At 32.8% G+C, this 23,800-nt stretch overlaps 1 protein-coding gene across 2 annotated transcripts in view; it reads right to left on the bottom strand.

Moving 5' to 3' along the window:
- The window catches only part of FCHSD2 (FCH and double SH3 domains 2), a 208,892-nt gene that overhangs the window by 34,778 nt on the left and 150,314 nt on the right, over positions 1-23,800 (bottom strand). For both annotated transcript variants that reach the window (XM_016161455.2, XM_016161454.2), the window contains exons 10-11: positions 14,231-14,326; positions 9,984-10,100 (exon numbers count right to left, since the gene is read on the bottom strand). In XM_016161455.2, coding sequence (XP_016016941.1) covers positions 9,984-10,100; positions 14,231-14,326 — 213 coding nt within the window. The remainder of the gene's footprint in view (positions 1-9,983; positions 10,101-14,230; positions 14,327-23,800) is intronic.

Genomic DNA, 23,800 nt, shown 5'->3' with positions numbered 1-23,800 from the left:
CACTGAATAATTATAGACCCACAGGAAGTTGAAAAGTAGTACAGAGTCCCTTACCCCAAATTCCCCTAATGGCAACAACTTGCTTAAGTATAGCACAGTATGAAAACCAGGAAACTGACATTGGCACAATCTACAAATGTTTTGATTGTATGTTTTCATATATCTACCTTCAATTTTAAAAAACTACATGCATATAAAATATTGTTACAAATCAACAATACAAAATGGCAAAAAGTCTGTTATATCTGCACACCCCACCAAGTACCTGCGTCACCAAGATAACCACTGTCTCATCAATTTATGTATGTTTTTCAAACCATTTCTTATATATTTCCTACATACTTGCACGGTTTTGTTTAAAAAAAAAAAAAAAGAAAGGAGATCCATCATCCCCTCAATGTGTTTAAAAAACCTTTTTATGTTTTTACAAATAGATTGACTTCCTTCTCTAATTAATTAACAGATTCAATAGTTTAACTGTAGCATGCTTTATTTACTCTTAATCTATTGCTATTTGAGTGTGCAAATTTCTCAATGTTATAAATAGTACTATACAAACAATGTAGTCAACGACTCTTGAACACATGTGGGAATATTTATTAAGATAAAAAACATAGAAGTGGAAATTGTACATTTTAATAGACATTACCAAATTGCCCCCCAAAGGCTGTATCTACTCTTCTATTAGTGGTGTATGAGGGTATGTTTCTCTATATCTCACCAACACTGGATATTCTCCATCTCTAATTTTTGCCGATATATAAAGATTATCTCATAAACATTTTCATTTCTCTGTAATAGAGCATCATTTCACATGTTGTTGGCCATCTGTATTTCTACCTTTATAAATGGGCGGTTCATATTCTATACATACTTTTCTATTTTTTTGCCTTCCTGTCACTATTTACATATATTTCTTTCTAGATATTAGTTCTTTTTCTGTTATTTACATTACAAACAACTCCTCCCATTCTATTCATTTTCTCTTAACTTTTAAAAGTTCTTTTGTTTTATAGAAAGTTTTAGTTTTTACGTGAATGTTTATCAATCTTTTCCTTTGTGTGTCCTAGGTTTTGTGTCTTGCTTAAGAAGCCATCTGTAATATACCAAAAAATTCTATATTTTTCTAGTTTTCAAAACTCTTGTGTTTAGCACTTAGCTCTTAATTCTCTTGAAATTTATTTTGTATTTGGTGGAAGGGAGGAATCTACATTTTCCCCCAAATACACAATTTCTTTAAAACCATTTATTGAATAACCTTTTCTCTAAAGCTCTGATATGTTATTAACAAGTTTTTAGTATGAAAAATTTCAAATATATTCAAAAGTAAAGAGACTAGTATGATGAACTTCTATATACTGATCACCAAGATTCAAGAGTTAACAAGATTTTTCCACATTTGTTTTATCTATTTTTTGTTGTTTGTTAAAGCATTTTAAAGCAAATTCCAGACATCATGTCATTTCACTCTTACGTGCTTTTGTAACAGTCTTTAAAAATATAAACTTCAGAAAGAAAAAATACAACCACCATGCCATTAACAGAACTAACAATATTTCCTTGGTAACTTTAATAAGCTGTTTATCATTAAATTTCCCTGCCTGCCTCAGAATGACGTTTTATGATTTGTTGGTTTAAATCAGTATCTAGAGGTCCATACACACACAGATCATTTTAACTACTATGGTCAGTGTTTTATGTATCAGTATGCACTAAAGGCACATTAAGTCTCATTAGTGTTGTTCTTGGCTATTCTTGTATACTAAAAATAAAATCCAGATACATTTTAGAACCATTATTTTCAAGTTCCTTGAAAAATATCTTTTAAGTTTCATTGAGATTGAATTGAAATTACCTATAAATTTAATAAAATCCACATATTTTTCCATCTCTCTAATTACTTATGCCTTCTTTTATGTTCTTGGCTGAAAAAATGTCTTCGTGTAGGTCATGACATTTCACTGGTTGATTCATCAGTATTTTATTGCTGTGGTAACTATTTTTTTCCAACTGCATTTTGCAACATATTATTCCTAGTTAATAGGAAAACTAATGATTTTTGTATATAATCTTGTATCTATTCACCTTACTGAACTCTTATTATTTCTAAGAATTTGACAGTTGAGTCTCTTATATTTTGAAGGAACACAATCACATCATCTATAAATAATGACAGAAGTACCTTTTCCTAATACTTACACACCCTTAGTTTTCATTATTAATGCACTGGCTAAATGACACTGAAAAGTGGTGATGATGATGGGTATTATTTTCTTATTATCATTGTAGTAGGCAGAATGGTCTTCAAAAGATGTCTATACCCTAATCTCTGGAACTATGTATATGTAAAATATAATCTGCAGATATATTAGAATTATAGACCCTAAAATAGGGAGATTATCCTGGATTATCTGAGTGAACCCAATCTAATCACACAACCTCTTACAAACAGAGAACTTTCTCTGGCTGGAGTGAGATGAGAGATGAGCCAAAAGGGAAGTCAGTGAGATTCCAGGCATGAGAAAGATTCAAGACACCATTGCTGACTCTGAGATGTGGCAGCCCATGCGCAAGAAACAGAGAGATTGGCCTCTTGGAGCTAAGTGTAGCTCCCAGTTAATAGACAGGAAGGAAACAGGGATCTCAGTCCTAAAGTTATAAGGAACTAGATTCTGACAACAACCTGCAGGAGCTTGGAAACATTTTCTCCCCCAGAGGCCAGCATAGCTGACACTTTGATTTGGCCTTGTTAGAGCCGGAGCTGAAAAACCAACCAAGCCCACGAGGGCTTCTGACTTTCGGAACTGTGAGAAAATAAACACATTTATGTTCTTTTAAGTTACTGAGTTAGTGGTAGTTTTTTATGGTAGCTATAGAGAACTAATACAACCATCAAGTATAATGTTTGCTATAAGCCTCAGGAAGATATCCTCATCAGAGAGAAAAAGTCTTTATTCAGCTAGCTGGGAATTTTGTTTTATTTTTTAATCACTAAGGGATACTGAATTTTATCATTGTTTTTGGTAACTATGAAAATAATTATATAATTTTTCATCTTTTTTTCTGTAAATGTAGTTTACTATACCGACAAATTATCTAATGTTGAGTCATCCTTGCATCTTAATTAGTTATGTGCTTTTAAAACACAGCTGGATTCATTTTTATTAAACTTTATTTAGCATTTTTACAAGTTTGTTATATCTTTGTTAAAAATCAGTTGACCTCGTATATGTGGTGTGCCTATTTCGAGACTCGTTATTTTGTTCCATTCACCTATAAGTATATTCTTACATGCATACTGCAACATCTTGATTATTGTAGTTTTATGTCTTAAAATGAGGCGAATTATCCAACTTTATCTTTATTTATTAAAATTGTTTTTGACTATTTTAGATCATTTGCATTCTCACATATATTTTAGAAACATTTTGTCAATTTCTACTAAAAAAACGACCCAAAAAACCCAACAAACAAACCCTGCTGGATATTTGACTTGGATTGTGTTAAATAAATGGATTAATATGGAGATAACTGACATTTTAAAAATATTGAAACTTCTATTCCATCAGTCTATATGTCTGTTCTTATGACAATGCTACGATGTCTTGAATACTGTAGCTATGTAATAAGTTTTGAGTCAGGAAGTATGAGTCTTCCAATTTTGTTCTTTTTCAAGGTTGTTTTAGGGATCGAAGGTCCCTTTAAATTCCATATGAATTTTAGAGTGGGTTTTTCTGTTTCTGCAAAAAATGTTCTTGGGATTTTATAAGGAATGTATTAAATCTGTAGATTACTTTGGATGCTACTGTCATCTTAATGCTATCTTCCATTCCTTGAACACAGGATGCCTTTCCATTAATTTGTCTTATTTAATTCCTTTCATCAATGTTTTATAGTTTTAGTGTACAAGTCTTTTGCCTTCTTCATTAGGTTTATTCCTAAGTATTTAATTCTTTTTGATGCTGTTGCAAATGGAATTGTTTTCTTAATTTCCTTGTCAGATTATTCATTGTTAGCATATAAAAATATAACTGATGTTAATTTTGTATCCTGCAACTTTGCTGGATTTGTTTATTAACCTGTGTTGTGTGTGTGTGTGTGTGTGTGTGTGTGTGTGTGTAATATTTAGGATTTTCTACATTTAAGATCATGTCATTTGTGAACAGGGATAATTTTATTTCTTCCTTTTCAATTTTGATGGCTTTTCTATTTCTTTCTCTTCAGTAATTGCTGTGGTTACGATTTCTAGCGGTGTGTTCAATACAAGTGGCAAAAGGGGGCACCCTTATCTTGCTCCTGATCTTAGAGGAAATGCTTTCCATCTTCTACCATTGAATATCACTGCTTTTTAACAAATTGATTATGATAAGCTTTGGTGTGATCTTTGTGTTTTACCTGTCTGGGTTTGTTGAGTTCCTTACATTTTGGGGTTCGCAGTTTTTATTAAATATGGACAATTTTTTTTTTTCAAATAGTTCCCTCCTCCTCTCTTTCTGTCTCTCAAAGGAGTCTCTTTTTAACTCATAAAGTGTGTTAGATCACAATTTGTCCCACACAGGTCGATGATGCTCCTTTTATTTTTAAAAAGTCTTTTATTCCTCTGTTTCAATTTGCCTAGTTTCTTTTGCTATGCTTTAAAATATTATTATTATTTTTTTGCAGCATATAACCTATTGAAGTTATCAATTCAAATATTGTATTTTCAGTTCTAAGTTCCATTTGGTTCTTTTGTCTACCTTCCCTTTCTTTCCTCAATATGTTCATATTTATTTTCTTTTAAATCCTTGAGTTTGTTCTCAAGTCTTTATGTGCTGGGAGTCCTAGCCACAGCAATTAGACAAGAAAAAGAAATAAAAGGCATCTGACTTGGAAAGGAAGAAGTAAAATTGTCATTATTTGGTGATGACATGATAGTTATATACAGAGAACCCTAAAGATTCCACTAAAACTATTAGAACTAATAAATGAATTCAGTAAAGTAGCAGGATACAAATTAATATTCAGAAATTGGTTGCATTTTTATATACCAATAACGAACTATCAGAAAGAGAAATTATGAAAATAATTTCATCTACAGTCTCATAAAAGAAATACCTAGGAATAAATTTAACCAAGGAGGTAAAAGACCTGTACTTGGAAAACTATAAGACACTGAAGAAAGAAACAAATAAGATATAAATAAATGGAAGGCTATACCATGCTTATAGATAGGAAGAATAAACATTGTTAAAATGTTCATACAACCCAAGGCAATCTACAGATCCAATGCAATCCCCATCAAAATACCAACAGCATTTTTCACAGAAAAATAATCTTAAAATGTATATAGAACCACAAAAGAATCCAAATAGCCAAAGCAATCTTGAGAAAGAGGAACAAAGTTGAACACATCATGCTATCTGGTATCAAACTATACTACAGGGCTACAGAAATCAAAAGAGCATGATATTGGCATAAAAAGAGACATATAGATCAATGGAATAGAATAGAGAACCCAGAAACAAACCCACACCTATGTGGTCAATTAATTTATGACAAAGGAGGCAAGAATATACAATGGGGTAAAGCCAGACTCTTCAATAAATGGTATTGGAAAACTGGACAGACACATGCAAAAGAATAAAACTGGATTGCTTTCTTACATCATATATAAGAAAAAGCTCAAAATAGATTAAAGAATTAAATGTAAGACCCAAAACCATAGAACTCCTAAAAGAAAACAGAGGCAGTAAACTCTCTGACATTGCTGTTAGTAATATATATTTTTTGGATATGTCTCTTTGGGCAAGGAAAACAAAAGAAAAAATAATGGGACTACATCAAGCTAAAAATAATATATATTTTTTGGATATGTCTCTTTGGGCAAGGAAAACAAAAGAAAAAATAATGGGACTACATCAAGCTAAAAAGTTTTTGGATAGCAAAGGAAATCATTAACGAAATGAAAATGCAATCTACTGAACTGGAGAAGATATTCATCAAAGACATATCCAAAATATGGGGTTTATATCCAAAATATCTAAGGAACTCACATAACTTCACACTAAAAAAGAGTCGGATTAAATAATGGGCAGAGAACCTGAATAGACATTTTTCCAAAGAGGACATACAGATGGCCAATAGACATATAAAAAGATGTTGAACTTCACTAATTATCAGAGAAATGCAAATTAAAACCACAATGGGATATCACCTCACACCTGTGAGAATGGCTATCATCAATAAATTGACAAACAACAAGTGCTGGTAAGAATGTGGAGAAATGGAACCATTGTGTGCTATTGATGGGATTGTAAATTGGTGCAGCCACTATGGAAAACAGTTTTGAGGTTCCTCAAAAAATTAAAAATAGAACTACCATATGACCCAGCAATTCCACTTCTGAGTATTTATCCAAAGAAATCCAAAATATTAATTCAAAAAGACATATGCATCCAAACATTCACTGCAGCATTATTTATAATAGCTAAGATATGGAAGCAACCTAAGTGTCTATAAATGCATGGCTAAAGAAGATGCAGTACATTTATACAATGGAATATTATTCAGCCATAAAAAGAATGTAATCTTGCCATTTGTGACAAAATGGATGGACCTAGAAGGTATTATGCTAAGTGAAACAAGTCAGACAGAGAAAGACACATACCATATGATTTCATTTATATGTGGAATCTAAAAAAAAACAAAATAAATGAATAAACAAAACAGAAACAAACTCATAGATACAGAGAACATTTTGATGGCTGCCAGATGGGAGAAGGGGTTAGGGGATGAATGAAAAGGGGGAAGAGATTAAGATGTACAAATTGCCAGTTATAAAAACTGTCATGGGGATAATAAAGTATAGCATAGGGAATATAGTCAGTAATATTACAATAACTGTGTATGGTGTCAGATGGGTAAGAGACTTATCTGGTGACCATTTTGTAAGTTATATAAATGTCTAATTACTATGTTATTTACCTGAGAAACTAACAGAACATTGTATGTCAATTATAATTGAAAAATAAAAAATATTTAAAAAATAAAGTCATTTGCTAATTCCATCACTTATGGGTCTGCTTTAATTGACTTTTTTTGGGGGGGCGGGCAGTCATGGTTTACATTCTGCTGCTTCTTTTAATATGTAGTAATTTTTACTTGATTCTTGACATTGTTATTGAATGCTGGATTTTGTTTTCTTTCTCTTAAGAGTAGTGTATTTTTTTTTTTTTCTGGCAAGCAATTAAGTTACTTGTGAATTCGCCTGATCTTTTTGAAGTTTATTTTAAAGCTGTGTTAGTTCTGAAGTAGCCTTATTCTAGGGCTAATTTAGTCCCACCATCAATGTATGATTCTTCTGTAGTATCTTGAATACTCTAGGTGATCCATGAGTATTCTCGACTCGGCTGGTCAGAACTTGAATGTGTCCCTGTTCGATGTGAGCTCTGGGAATTGTTCATCTTATGACTCCATTGTTTTTTTTTTTTTTTTCACCCAGTCTTGTGGGGTTTCACTATGCATGTGTGGTTTACTATTCAGCAACAGACTAAAGGGAGACCTATATAGATTTCTGGAATTCTTTTTCTGCATTTCCCTGCAGTCTAGTACTCTGCCTTGAAAATTCATGCCACTTCACCTTCTCTTCACTTTGATCTCAATCTTCTCATCTCAGCAAGACTGTGGTGCCCTGCTTCATTCTCTCTCCCTGTACTGTAAAAGGGAAAGTGCCTTCAGGTGGAAAGCCTGGGAAGTCATAGGGCTAATTTATTTTCCCCTTCAGGTTTCATAATCCTGTTTTTTACTATTGTCCAACGTCTGAAAATGTTTGTTTCATATATTTAGAACAATTTTATAGTTGTTTATGCAGGAAGGTAAGTGTAATCCCAGATACTTTATCATGGCCAAAAGTAGAACTGATTTTAGTGTTTAAAAAAACCCCTAATTTTATTGCTTAAAATATACCTTACTAGATTAAAGCCTATCACAGATCATACTATAAAGAATTGAAAAGTTATTGAAAGCTGCTTGTCTCTACTTCCCAGAAAGACACAACACATGCCTTGATAAAAGAGAGAGGAAGTAGATTTATTTTTAATCTTTGAACATTTACTTATACAGTCAAGCATTCTAGTAGGCAAAAAAAATCTCTTTATGTGCTTTATATTTCTACATATAAAGCTGCAGTAATTAATCTCATCAACATTTATTGGATGTGTGGGTATACAAATAACTTGCCTCTCTAGATCACAAATTCTTTAACTGAGATAAACCGTATTAGAGGAACTGAACCCAAGAAGCCATTTTGTCCTTAAATCTGATTTAGATGATGAGATTCTAGATTACGAGCTGAAGTCTGATGCCAGGCTTTGGAGGACTTGGGGTGAATAGGAGAGTTATATTTTGCATGCCAGAGGGTGCAAACTATTATGGCAGAAGGTTGACTGTGGTAGATTATGATTTTTTAAAAATAGCAGCTATAATATTTCCTATTCCACATGTTCTTCCGGAACCTTGCTATTTTTCCACCAAGAAGCAGAGTTTATGTCCTCTCTCCTTGAAAGAGGATAGGCCTTTATGACTGCCTCAATTAATAAAAATATGACATAACTAATATTATATTATTCCCAAGGCTACATCGGAAAAGAAGATATAGCTTCTTTGTGGCTCACTCTTAGGACTCATACCTTTGGGGCCTTGTGCTACGAGGTAAGAAGTAGGGCTAAGCTGAAGCTGCCATACTGGAGAGGTCACACGGAGAGACCACAGAAAGAGATGCACAAGAAGCTCTAGCTATTCTAGTTCCTAGCTGTTTAGTCTTCATGGTCCAAACAGCAGATATTTCAGTGGGGAAGCCTATGAGATGATTCTAGCACTAGTCACTGATTACAATGAGACACCTTCAAGTGAGAACTGTCAAGTTGAGCCCATTCACTCCCCAGAGTAGTAAAAGACAATATAAAAAAATGCATTTTTTTGGGCATTAAGTTTGCGTGTTTTGGTATGTAGCCTTAGATAAGTGGAACACTGAATTTGAGATGCCTGTGAGCGCAAAGTAGATGTCAAAGCAGGTAAGAGGATATATGGATACACAGAACAAAGGCCCAATGTTGGAAATATTAATTTATCATCTGGTGGTGAATAGGATTGAGTGAGACTGCCTATAATGAGAATAAAGAATAAGACAAGTAGACAGTCTAGCACAGCAATCTAAGGAATTTAAATATTTAAATGTGAGATGGGCAAAGAAGAACATAGAAAGGACTCTAGGAATGGCCAGAGCAGCAGAAGGTAAAACAGGACAATGTTATATCATGTATGACTAGAAAAGAGAATGTTTCAAGATAAAGGGAGTTATCAATTGTGATGAAACAGTCAATAGGTTAAGTAAGATGAGAAATCAAAGTGCCCATCATTGGTGATTGGGACACGTGCAGTCTCTGTGAAACGGTGTACAGAAAAGGGAAGAAGGAAAAGCCTAGATGTAATGGGCTAAAAAGTAAGTTGGATGTTAGGAAAAATAGATATTAAATATGGAAAATTCTTTTAAGAAGTTGGATATGGAGGTAAAGAATAAAGTTCCAAAAAAATGGAAATTGAGAAAATTTTTATTATTGCTAAAATAATTTCTCAGCACTTTTAATTTACTCGTGAAAATACATTTTCATGGACTATCTAACTGTGTCTTCAAAATATCTGTCTCGGGGATGAAAAGCCAAATTCAACCTATGCGTGTCTCTTCCACTGTCCAAGAGACTATAATATACTATTACTAGCCTTTTTTAAGGCACTTTCTATGGCAAACAGATGAATTACTGTGTTGCTGCTAGAGGGCTTCAGGAATTTACAACCTAAGTAAATAGCTGAGCGCATATTGCTGAGTGCTGAGAAATTACAGAAGAAACATATACAGGATATTTTTCACATTAATGAACTTCAACTCGGTAAATTGTTTAGACATTTGGCTTAAGCTAAATATAGATTAAGACTCTTTTTACACTTACTCGTTGTTGGTGAACAATGTTTTTGTGCTCACGTGCCACACGTGTGGCCCATTTTCGAGCCTCCTTGTTTAGACTGTGTTCCTCTGTGGTCCCAGTTTCTGATTCCAATTGTCGGCTCTATAACACAAGAGAGAACAGAGAGAAGGCACTGTTATCCTTATTGAAATCACTACCATTTTGTAGGCGGATCTGCGAGCCTTCACTTAATCAGCACTCAAAACACGAGACATGCTCCACTACTGTGGGATATTAGCAGAAAACTGGAGGGGAGTATGAAACCATAAATGACCAGGGTTTTTTGGTCTTACACTGCTGAACATTAAAACTTCATCTCTAATACTGTGGATTGATCCATTTGGGATGTGAAGAAAGCTAAGCTAAGCATAGAAGAAAAAGTATTCATGCTAACCTACTATGACACTAATAGTTGCATAGATAAAAATGGAAACAGTTTCAATGCGATTACACAGTGGATAGAGTGAAAACAACAACAACAACAACAAAAACAATACAATAACAGCAATACAAACTCTCTGCCCTGCAAGATATTGGGTTTTAGTTCCAGGTCCATCACCAACTTACCACCAAAACTCAAACTAGCTTTTACCCTTTATTTGGGATTTAATGTCACATGAAAGATAGTGATGCTAGATCAAATGATCACTAAGGGTTTTCTCTAGCCCTAAAATGCTATGATTATGTTTCACAAAGAACAAACTGTAAAATCTAAATAAACAATAGTAGTGGTTGAGCCCTACTGTGCAAGGTACTAAGGAAAGTGCTTCACTACTTTTATAACAATCTTTTGAGATGGGTCAGACAGACATTTTATAGAAAAGGAAACTGAGGCTCAGATTAAGTAAAATTTCCAGTGTCTACCAGATGTTAAATGTTACAGCTTTGATTACACGAGTCTGATTCCAGACTCAGAGCCCTTAACCTCTAAACTATCTGAACTTTCTCTAAACTCTCAAGAACCTAAAAAAAAAAATCTTTATTAAAATATTAGGAAAGAAAACAATTTCTTAAATATAAATTACCCAAATAGAATTTTAACACAAAAAAGCACAAAATTTTATTATACTGGTACGATCTTAGAAAACTGATTTTTGCTCAAAATTAGTAAAGTAGAATTTGATAAAATTTTAATATTTTTGTTGGGATAGTAGGTAAGGTTGAAACACTTTTACTCTATGCAGACATTTTAGCTAAACCTAGATTATAAAATGATAAAAGAATTGAAACAGAACAAAAGAATAAAAATCAAAAGCTAATTAATTTTACAATTATATGTTATACTCTGATTCAATTTTGGAGGGATTAGGAATCTGAGAATTAACTTTAGTGTTATATTTTGCTTTGCAAAAGGATCTAGGCATTTCGATTTATATCTGTCCTCACAAGTCAGAGTTTAAAATGTTAAACCCTGGATGAAGATGCAAAGGCAATCTACATTAGTCAGAAGAATCTGATATATAAGGGTAGTTCAGGTATATTCTAAAGAGCCCAAGTATAGGTTTTTAAGTCAAACAGACCTAGTTTTAATACTTTCTATGCCACTTACTGGCTTTATGATTTTGGGCATGTTAATCTGATCTTAGTTACATCTGAAAATTGGTGAAGATGTCACCTATCTCATAAGGGTCATTAAGGTAAAACTTAGCCATATTTTAAACATCCTCTTATAGTATCTATATATATTATCTAATAAATGGTTTGTTAATGTTAAAGACCCAATTTAAAATTATTTGAAATAAGAAATTTTCTCATTACTGTTAAAAAAAAAAACCCACAAATAATTCTTAAGTTCTTGATAGCCCAAAGAATAAATCATAAACAAGATTACAAAATTGAAAGATCTTAAAGAGAATGAAACTATAGGGAGTAGAGTTGATGAGAAAGGAGGTAATTGATGGAGAAATTTAATTTTTATTACTGAGTAACATTTTGGGAACAGGTAAATAGGTCTAAAATATGTGTGGGTTACAGATGGTGATAGTCCACATGCTCAGTGTCTGCTGCATTGAAATGTGCTTCAAAACAGAACAGGAAGAACAGCAATTTTAGAAATACAACGGAAGACAGTGGTGATTAGTCCTTCCTAATGTCCTCTACTCACCTGAAAGGAAGAGTGGGCTAATGAGCACCAACGGGTGCTCTCCACTCCATGACAGACTTAATGCTACCAACTCCAAGAGGAAACCAGAAAAGCAAGTAAACAATGGCTCCATTCTCACATGCAAGAACAGTACTAGTCTAAACTGAGTAAAAATAATTATCTCAGATTTCATTTTTTGTGGACAGTAAGAATACCTAACTGATAACAGAACTAAAAGTACATGCAAAAATATCTTGCAGTTAAAAACTTTTTTAAAAAAATAATTATTCTAAAACCTTTTTCGATGGTTGACAATCTGGGATAATTTTTATAAAAGTATGGGCATTTATCATTTTCCATTATGAAAAAATTAATTGCTCCCCAAATGCTCAACATTTCTTCTCAGAAAACAGAGTAGCATGCAGAAAGAACATTAATACTGCCATCAGGACAGTAATGTGCCATTTGCTCACTGTATGACTATGGACAAGTCTGTTTTCCTTTCTAGGCTTCGGTTTCCCTTTAATAAAGGCAAGGTTAGCTCTAAGGTTCTTTTCAGCACTCCTGTTAAGGAAAACTAATGTGCTTCAGACAAGATAAAAAAATGAGAAGTTCAATCTTTTCATTATAAATAGAAAAGGAAATCCTTAAAATATAAGGGAAAATGGAAAACCCAATCTTATGTATTCAGTGGTCCCTTATACATATATCTTTCATCCCAATACCAGGTCCCACCCTTCATTAACATGCAAACCCACACATCCCAATCCTCCCACCCTTGACCCACAACCCCATATACCTCAGCTATGGTCATTCTCAGAGCACTGACAGGGGAGAGCTCAATATCCACCAGTTGGGCAGCTTTTAAACTCTGCCCAATAAAGATTGCACAAGGACAGAAAACAGCATAGAGTTAAAATTTTAAGGCAAACAGGGACACACAGCTAAGAACATTTAGCACAGCGTCTAGAAACAACAAAGAATTTAGGGTTGCAGTTAGGCTTTGGACAAGTGAGATGAGAGTCACTGTTATTCTGATTTTCTGAGGAAAATGAGCAAATTAGTCGCAATTTTAAGTCAAGCTTGGCAAACTTGTCCATACGCTATTTTCTAATGCTCTGCTTCATTCCTCCCAGGTTTCAAATAAGTCGAATTATAGGACAATGTCACTGAATCAGTAAGCAAAAGCTGACTGAATAAAAAGACGCTACTGTAAAGGACAAGGATATACTCTAGAAGAAAATGCTTTTTTTTTTTTTTTTATAGCCACTAAATATGGGGTACTTAAAATTTAATAAGAAAAGTAATGAAGATAGCTCTAGCAAAGGTTTCTATTAAACTGATACTATTAAATTATGATATCATAAACTCCCTTGATTTTGATTCTAGATTTACCAACAAACCCTACCAGTATAACCTCACTTTCCTCTTCGCTAGCCTACATTGAGAAAATATGCTAGATATGCTAGCACATAGATATATGCGACACATGTGCTTTCTCACCTTGTAGAAGTTAAATTATTATTTTTTGTTATCAAACTGGCATTTCGGTTCTTTTTTAAAATTCAAAAATGGCATTTATCATAGAGTAAGCTAAAGGGTAAAAATGGATGATTAATGTCTGCTTTGTAAAAAGTGCCAATTCGCTGTCTATGTTAATACTTTACCATTCTAAGAAAGCTGAAAGAAATTATAAAGGGCTTATAATTTTGTATAAAACCAATCAGAATATTTGCATGCACATATTCATTATTCTATTTATTAATTGTATTCTGATTAAAACTTAACCACTGGTTTCTTTGAAAAGGTATACATGTGAAGAATTTCATGGATAGAAGGTATAATTTATATTTAAACTGAAGAAAAATTTACTGAATTTTTTTCTTTTCCCCTAAGTTCAGTTTTCAGATTTTCAGTAATTTGTCTTATAATTTAAACCAATTTAGTAGAAAGTTATAAACATAAAGATACTGAGTGTGTCAGTCATATTTATTTTATGAAGAAGAAATGTAAGTTTCTCTGTATCCTCACAATTTGTTATAAAATTAATACAATTACTTGGCCTTTTCTGCCTATTCCAAAGAAAATAGTTATTTGAGCACAAACATAGCTTACAAACAAATGAAATAAAAATGTGGAATTCCCTTACAGTATCACTGTCACAAGGTTGGAACTGGAAGGGCTGGGGTTTGTGAAATACAGCATTCTCTTGTAGAAACAGCTGAAGATTATAATCCCGTACCACCTAAAGAGAAAATAAAATATCTTTTTTAAGTCTTTAATCAGGTTAAAATGCCCAGTAATCACATTTTAAGGTTTAAGATTTATTCTGCTGTTTTCAAAATGAAAAATCACCCAACACTACATGGTCAAAAAGAAGTGATAATTACATTTTTTTTTTTTCACTTTAGATACCAGTTGTTACTTGTGTAGTATTTTCTCAAGAATCTAAATTTGGAAAGTACTAGTTTAGAAACTAGCCCAGATTTTGGGACTAGACAATATACAATATTTTAAGACGGCAAGAAGATAGCTATTCGTGTGTGTGTGCGTGCGCGCGTGCGCGCGTGCGCAGGCACATTAGTCTCTTAGGTCTCTGCCAGTCTAAAGTTTTGTAGGCTTCTCACAGTCTGTTTTATGGAGATTGCTATCCATTAGGAAACGGCCAGACAACCTCACCTGTACCATAAAATCGTATTTTTATAATACTTCTTGCCACCTTTTCCAGGTTACATCTAATTACCATCATAAAGCATGCTGAGAAGACAAACTAGAAAGGAATTTATATAGAAGGAGATTTCTGATACACAGAAAGTAGCAAAACAAATAGCACAGAAAGACAGTCATCTGAAAAGAATTTATTGCATTATATACCCTGGGAAAGAATGGAAATCAGCAACATTTGATTATGCAGAAACACATTTTGCTACACTGCTTCCTCTTTACTTATCTTTCATTTGCAATATATTACAGCTCATTAGTACCTCTGCCAGAGGATAAACAGAAGAAAAAAACAGTTTAAAGTAGCTCTGTAGCTATACCTTATTGAGGTGATAGATAAAGGAGGAGGTGTATTTTGCATTTTATTTACCAGTACAATCCCAGTTCTTTCTCTATGCCTCCCCTGCCCTTCATTCAACAACTATTTATTGAGAGCTCCTCAGGCCCAATGTTAAATGTAGAGCTGAGAAGGAATATAAACATGAATAAAGATAGATTATCAAAGTTTTAGCATCTTCAAGGATTATCCAATTAAAATACACTATGGAAGCATGTAGAGGGTACTAGGCAAGCACAAACCAAGGTGATATCCAATCCAGAGAGACGGGGTGGGATGGGGTGAAGAGAGGTTGTTGGCTGAATAAACATATTGTTGAAGGGAATGTTTTGTTCGTTTCCTGGATTCCGGTTTAAACTAGATTACCTGTAAAAGCTCCTGATAGAGTCCTGAGAGCCTCGCTAATTATCATGCAGAAAAAACTAAGAGAATCATCCTTCTAAGTTGCCACACCTGTCCATCCTCTCAAGCACTACAAACTTTTTTTACACGCTTTTATTTGAGGGTGAAGTTTTAAAAATTTTAACTTTTTGTTATGAAAAATTTCAAACACATACATAAAAGTAATGACAACAGTATAGTGTATCCCTATTTACCCATTAAACAACTTCCAAAAATATCCCCTCATGGCCAATCTTGTTTAATCTATAAACCTACCTACCTCTTCCACTTCCAATTATATGAAAGAAATCACAGATATATCATTCCATCCATAAACATTTAAGTGTGATATCTAAACGACAAGGACACTTTAAACAACATATCTATATTAAAATTTACAATAAATACTTATAAAACAAACAACATGTTCAAATTTCCACGATTGTTTTATACTTTTTAGAGTTTTTCAAATTAGGGTCAAAGCAAGGTCTCCATAATGCAACTGGATGGTGCTGCTTAGGTTCTTATGCAAGTTTCTTCCTCCTACCTTTAACTACAGTTTGTATGAGATAGGATAAATGCCTAATTCTTTCCCTTTATTATCTAGTTTTCGAATTGAGTTTTTTCCCTAGCAACCTCCCCAAAATGACCAATTATTCTTTAATGAATTATAATTATGAAGTTACGAATTTAAAAATATCCAATGTGTTTTAATCCTTTGCATTTATCATAATTGATGCTAAAATCACCCCAACTTTGGCTAGCAAGATCACATCCTGAGTCCTCTTGACATTACTTAGTGGTTTTGATAGCTTTGATAGTTTCCTTGCTTTCTATTATGACAGACTATTTAAGGTGTATAACATATTTCATGTCCCAAAAATAGAATCAGTCTTATTTTCCCAGTCTTTTTTGTTTGTTTGTTTATTTTTTTGTTTTTTGTTTTTTTTTTTTTGTTTTTTGTTTTTTTTTTAAGTAGGAGGAAGTAATTAGAAAACAAAATCTGGACACTAGAGGTACTGGGTTAGTCATCGTTCTCTCAATTTATTTTGAAAGGAAGTTGCAGAGGTCCTGTGGACCTCCCAATGTCGGCATCTTGCATAACTACAGTAAATATCAAAATCAGGAAATTGACACTGGTACAAAAGCATGCAGCTTATTTAAATTTCAGCAGTTATACATGTGCTCATTTGGGGGTGTGTATGCATAGATGTCTACACAAATTTATTACAGGCACAGTAGCTTCCTGTAACCACCATTACAATCAAGATACTTAACTGAACCATCACAGTAAAACTTCCTTGTGCTGCTCCATAATAGCAGTATCTACTCTCCCCATTCCTAATCTTTGACAACCACCCATCTGTTCTCTATCTCTACGAATGTTATTTCACAAATGTTATATAATGGAATCATGTAGCATATTATTTTATCTTTTTTCACCCAGTATAATTTCCTTGAAGTCCATCCAAGTTGTTACAGATATTAACAATTTGTTCCTTTTTATTGGTGAGTAGTATTCCACAGTATGGACATTGCACATTTTGTTGATCTTTCACCCATTTGAGGTCATTTAATCAGTTTCTGGTTTTGAGCTATTATGAATAAAGCTACTATGAACATTTGTGTGCAAGTTTGTGTGAAAATAAATTTTCATTTTCTCTAGGATATATGTCTAATCTCTCTCTCTTTAAAGATATTACTGAGGTATAATCGACATGCATGAATTGTATTTTTATAAACATATCTAAATTATATAATTTGATAAGTTTTAACATATCTATATACCTGTAATGGCATCACCACAATTAAGATAATGAACATTACTTCTCACTCTCAAGTTTCCTCATACTTCTTGTAATCTTTCCTTTCAGATTCTTTCCGATACACACTCTGTCATTCCTTGTGACAAGAGAGATTAGGCCTTAAATCTTATCACTGATGTTTTCTTTAGCACCTAGCACAATGACTTTGCCTAAGTATCATTCAATAAAATTGAATGAGACTAAATAAAACATTACCAGTATTGTTGAAAAAACTATATACCCTCTCCTTATTGTGTTCTCAACTTCTATCCTTCTAAAGCAGTGTTACTCAACTTTTTAAAAAATTGTTATCACCTCCGCTCCCTGCCCCAGGGAACTGTTTTAGACACTTTTCCCCTATGCACCTGATTTGATTAAATTTTAATACCACAAATATACTGGATATATGTCTATGTACTGTGCACATTGTGATATCTAAGAATTTTTTGCAAACCACCCCATCCCCTCTGGTAATACATGCTCTAGAGGTAACCACCCTACTGAAATTTATCGTTCTCACTTTTTTTCTCTTTAAATAGTGTGACTACATATGATGTATCTCAAAACTCTATTGTTTTCTTGGATATTTTTAAACTCTGTATAAATGGCATCTCAGTGTGTATATTCTTTAGCAGCTCGCTTTTTTGCTCAACATTATATTTGTAAGTCTCATTCATATTAATGCATATGCCTACAGATCTTTAATTGTACTGCTATATTGTAATCCATTATTTATCCTACTGCCGGTAGATGGTTAGTTGTTTCTAGCTTTTTCAACTTTTATAAAGAAAGCTACTATAAATATATTCCCAAAAGTTTCCTGATACACATGTGCAAGAATTTCTATAGGATATATTCCTAGGAGTGGAACTGCTGAGTCAGAAGTCAAGTACATCTTTAAACTGACTAGATAATGTCAAATGTTTTCAAGTTAGATGTACAAATTTCTACCCCTTAGGGTAGTGTGTGAGTTTTTGTTAATCCATATTCTCACTAACATTCACCCCTGTCTACCTTTACTTTTGTCACAGGTGTAAAATTGAATTTCATGGTGATTTTAATTTCCATTTCTTTGATTAATGATAAGAATAGCATTTGTATTAGTTTGCTAGGGCTGCCATAAAAAAGTATCACAGACTGGGTGGCTTTAACAACATAAAATTTCCTCATAGTTCTGGGGGCTAGAAGTCCAAGATCAAGGTGCTGGTAGGGTTGGTTTCTTCAGCAGGTCTCTCTCCTTGGCTTATCAATGGCCATCTTTTTCTGGTGTCTTCACATGGTCCTTCTTCTCTGTGTGTTTGTGCCATAATCTCCTCTTACAAGGACATAATCTCCAGTCATATTGGATTAGAGCCCACCCACATGACCTCATTTTACCTTAATAACTTCTTTAGAGGCTATGCCTGCAAATACAGTCACATTCTGAGGTAATAGGGGTTAGGACTTCAATACATGAATTTTAGGGAGACACAATTCAGCCTGTAATAGCGTCTTATTATATGGTTTAATAGATATTTATAATTTTTATTCTGTGGGACTTACGTTGTACAATGTATTAGCAGTTCACTCCTTTTTATGGAGGAATTAATATCCCATTATATGGATATACTATGTTTTATTTATCCAATCAGTGGATGGACATTTAGTTTTTCCCCCCACTTATTAGCTATTATGAATAATGCTGCTGTGAACACCTATATATACATTTTTTATTTGAACAAAAATTGAAATGGAAGTTCTAAGTCATATGGTAACTGTGTTTCACTTTTTGAGGAAATGCCAAATGGTTTTCCACAGTGACTATGCTGTTTTACATTCCTACCAACAATGTATGAGGGTTCTAATTTCTTTACATCCTTGCCAACACTTGTTAGTTTTTTTTTAATTATTAAAGACATCTTAGTGGGTGGAACGTTGTATATCTGTTGTTTTGATTTGCATTTCTTTAATAACTAATGATGTGGGATATCTTTGCTTCTTGGCCATTTATATATATTCTTTAGAGAAATGTCTATTCAAGTCTATTGCCTATTTTTAAATTGGGTTGCCTGTCTTTTTGTTGTTGAGTTGTAAGAATTTCAAATATATTTTGGGTATTAAATCCTTATTAGACACATGATTTGTAAATATTTTCTCTCATCCTGTGGGTTGCTCCTTTCTCATTCTTGATAACATTCTTTGATGCACAAAAGCTTTTTATTGGATGAAGTCCCATTGTCTATTTTTTCTTTTGTTGCTTGTGCTTGATGTCAAATCTAAGAATATCATACCAAATTCAAGATCCTAAAGATTTACCTCTATGTTTTCTTTAGTAGTTTTGTAGTTTTAGGAACTTGATCCATTTTGAATTAATTTTTGCACATAAAGTGAGATAGAGGTTCAACTTAATTCTTTTGCATGTGGTTATTATTCTGTTGTCTCAGCACCTTATTTACGTTAAAGAGACTATTCTTTCTTCATTAAATGGCCTTGGCAATCTTGTCAAAAATCAATAGGCCATTGATGTTTGGGTTTATTTCTGGACTCTCAATTCTATTTCATTGGTGTACATGTCTATCCTTATGCTAATCCAACACTATCATGATTATTATAACTTTGCAGTAAGTTTTGAAATTGGGAAGTGTGAATCCTCCAACTTTTTTTCCTTTTCAATGTGTTTTGGCTATTTATGGCCCCTTGAAGTTCCATATAAATTTGAGAATAGGCTTTTCCATTTTTACGAAAAAAAAAAAAAAAAAGAGTCATTGGAATTTTGAGAGAGACTGCAATGAACCTGTAGACTGCTTTGGGGGGATATTGCAGTATTAGTGATATAAAATCTTCTCATGCATAAACATTTATTATTTCTATTTACTTAGGTCTTCTCTAACAGCTTTCAGCAGAGTTTTGCAGTTTTCAAGGTATAAATCTTTCACCTCTTTGGTTAAATTTATTCCTAGGTACTTTATTCTTCAGATGTTATTATAGTTGGAACTGTTTTCTTAATTTTCTTTTGGTTCATTCTTTGATGGAGTATAGAAACATAGCTGATTTTTGTGTTTTGATCTTGCACCTACAACTTTTGCTGAGTTTATTAGCTCTAGTACTTTTTTTATGAATTCTATAGGATTTTCTATATAAATCATGTCATCTGAAAATACAGATAATTTTACTACTTCATTTTCAATCTGGATGCTCTCTATTTCTTTTTCTTGCTTAACTACTCTGACAAGGTCTCTAGTACAATGGTGAACAGCAGTAGTAAGCATTTGTCTTGTCCCTGATCTTAGTGGAGACTTTTTAGTTTTTACTATTGAGTATATTAGCTGCAGATTTTTCATAAATGTCCTTTATCATGTTAAAAGTTCTCCTTGAGTTCTAATTTGCTGAGTGTTTTTATAATAAAAGAGTGCTCAATTTCGTCAAATGCCTTTCCTGTGTCTTTTGAGATGATTGTGTATTTTTCTACCTTCCTTTTATTAAATTTACTTTTTTGGTTATTCTTCAAGATATTAAGAATGGCTGTACTAGACAAGTCAATTTTCAAAGAAATATAGGAAACACTGTATTTTATGAATTGTTAAAAAAAGTAGAAGTGCTACACTAATTGGGTAGGAGTTTCTTTATGCAGACAGAAAGCAAGCACACACAAACTAGAAAGGCCAACAGAAGTATCTCTGGAGTTGCTATCCTAGAGAAAATATGACAACATCTGCTTCAGTTACATATACAAAGCATTTCATAAAATATTAAGGAGAAAAGCAAGCTTTATAAATAATTAAACAAAAGCTCCTTGGGTCAGCAGTTTCCCTTTAGGGGATGAAAGATATAGAGAGCACCGTAACATTTATAGTGTGTCACTATAAATAACCCCGAAATATCTTTCGGAATATATACAGTTACAACTTAGGTATGCAGGAAAAAATGTTTTTTTCTCCCCCAAGGACAAAGTAATAATGATGTAGAATAAAAAAGCTAGAGAGTTTCAAAATTCTTTTTGGGTTATCAGATCACTGGATTGCTTTCAATAGTATAACATGAGCAGCATAACAAGTTTCTTTGTTAACAGAAAAGCACATGGAATAAAACTTAGGTAGGTGTGAGCTCTTTTGGTACTTGGAACAAAAGGGTACCTCTCCCAGCTACATCATTCTTATTAAATTTTTATTCCTACCACTTTCAATCTAAACATAAGAGCATGCCATTTATTCCTTACCCCTGGGGAGCAAGATACTCACATCACTGAATGCAGAGGAAAATGAAAGCTTCTCTCTTTCTGTGTCAAATCAGTTTATACATTTTTAATTCATATTCTATGAAAATACTATAAGCATGGAAAACACTATGTGTCAGTATATGACTTCAGGCAAGCCACGAAAACTTCCATTTGTTTTCCTCTCTATAAAATGAGCAAGATAATGCCAATTTTAGAGGATGTGCTGAAAACTCCTAGAAAATTGTTATGTGCTATGTAAAATGTTAGCTGTTTTTTTTTTAAGACTACACATTTACCTGTTTTATAAACTAAAAGTAGTGTATCCAATCTATCTTATTCTTAGAAAGAAAGGTTTCAAAAAATTTTGTTAGAGGACAATAACTCTGGTAAAATTAGAATCAATATAATAAGATAAAAATGAGATACAATTTCTAATAAAATTAGAAATGAAAAATGTTACCCCACTACATACTTCCAGCTGAATGGAAACTGGAAAACCTCACTTCTAAATAATTCATGGGTAAATGAATGAGGAAAACATAGAAACAACAAAAAAGCAGTTAAAGTAGAAAGAGAAAATTTTTTTTTTAGTAAATGGATAATAGAATTTTATTTTCATACACTGTTTCAAGTGCTTACTGAAGTATTTGATGTGATAATCACAATGTAAGGTTCAGCTAAATATTTAGGATTCCATAATTTATCTTCTTTTCTTAAACCAATTAATTTATCATCATCATCATCATCATCGTCATCTGATTTTTTAATTTTTCCTTTCCCCTCTTCCCCCTCTCCTCTGGTAACCACGAGTCCATTGTCTATGTCCATGAGTCTCTGTCCTGTTCATTTGCTGCTATTAGGTTTATATCTCACATATAAGTGATATCATGTGATTTTCAACTTTTTCTGTCTGGCTTATTTTGCTTAGTATGATTATTTCAAGGTCCATCCATGTTGTTGCAAATGGCAGTATTTCATCTCTTTTTATGGTCGAGTAACATTCCATTGCATATATGTATCACAGCTTCTTTAGCCAATCATCTATCGCAGGACACTTTAGTTGCTTCCATGTCCTGGCCACTGTGAATAATGCTATGAGCATCGGTGTGCAAATATCTTTTTGGATATGAGTAGAAAGAGGAAATTTTAAACTATGAGTGGATTTATTTAAAAACAAGAAAGACTGCAAACATAATAGAAAAAGAAGTCTAAAAAGAACAATGGTAATAAAGTATAAAGAAATAATGAATATAATGGCAGAAATTAAAGAAATAAAAAACAACTTTGAGAAGTGGCACAAAAGCTAGCTCTTGGAAAAGATGAATAAAATGGATCTGTTAAGTCTGATAAAAATAAGAGAGAAAGCACAAAGAATATTAGAAATAAAAAGGGATACAACTCTACAAGCGAACAAGTTTATAAGCAAATTTATGTCATTAAATTTGATAAATAAAATGGACTAGGAAAGCATAAGTTACCAAAACATTCTAAAAAGGAACAGAAAACCTGCATGGACCAATAAATACAAACAATTTGATCACTATTTAAAATCAAACACTCCATTAAAAAAAAAAAAAAAGCTGAGATGTTTTGATAGACCGCCTCCCCCCTCCTCCAACATTCTCTTATGGAAAATCTAAAAAAAAAAAAAAAAAAAAAAGAAGATCTCAAATATATATATACATTAAAATAAAAAGTATTGTATTAAAACATCTATATACCCATTACCTAGATTTTTTAATTAACATTTTTCTACATTTGCTTTTAAACAACCATCTATCTGTCTATCCATCCTTCTTTCTATATGTCAGTTCTTTCATTCCTTTTATTTGATTCTGGGGGGGGGGGCGCGCTAAACATAAAAAAATAGAAATATGACAGGATTTCAAAGCAATAGACTAGTGATCTTCACATTTCCATATCAACTTAACACTCCAAAAGTTTTTCTCTAAATAGAATTGGAGCTATGGTACACTGAAAACAAGAATAAATACTAAAGGGGGCATTTAGGAAGAAGAGTTGTACACCTTTTCTTTTTTGTCTTTGGACATTGTCTTGTGAGATGGGATACCCTGATTCCTTTCCAAACAATTTCTTAGCAGTTATAAAATGAATACATTTTTACAAATGCATGCATTCAGTCAGGAAACATTTACTGTGCACTTAATTTATCAGAAAGAAAGCAATTACTAATCACAGGAACAATGTATCTTCCAAAGGACAGTTTCTCATTGCAAAAAATTTTAATGTCAAGTCCTAAAGAAAAGCAGTTTTATTTAT

Source organism: Rousettus aegyptiacus, unplaced genomic scaffold (assembly GCF_014176215.1).
Source record: "Rousettus aegyptiacus isolate mRouAeg1 unplaced genomic scaffold, mRouAeg1.p scaffold_m13_p_5, whole genome shotgun sequence".
In the NCBI taxonomy this organism is placed as follows: Eukaryota; Metazoa; Chordata; class Mammalia; order Chiroptera; family Pteropodidae; genus Rousettus; species Rousettus aegyptiacus.
The sequence above is the reverse complement of the archived record's forward strand: the minus strand, read 5'-3'. Positions and strand labels throughout refer to the sequence as shown.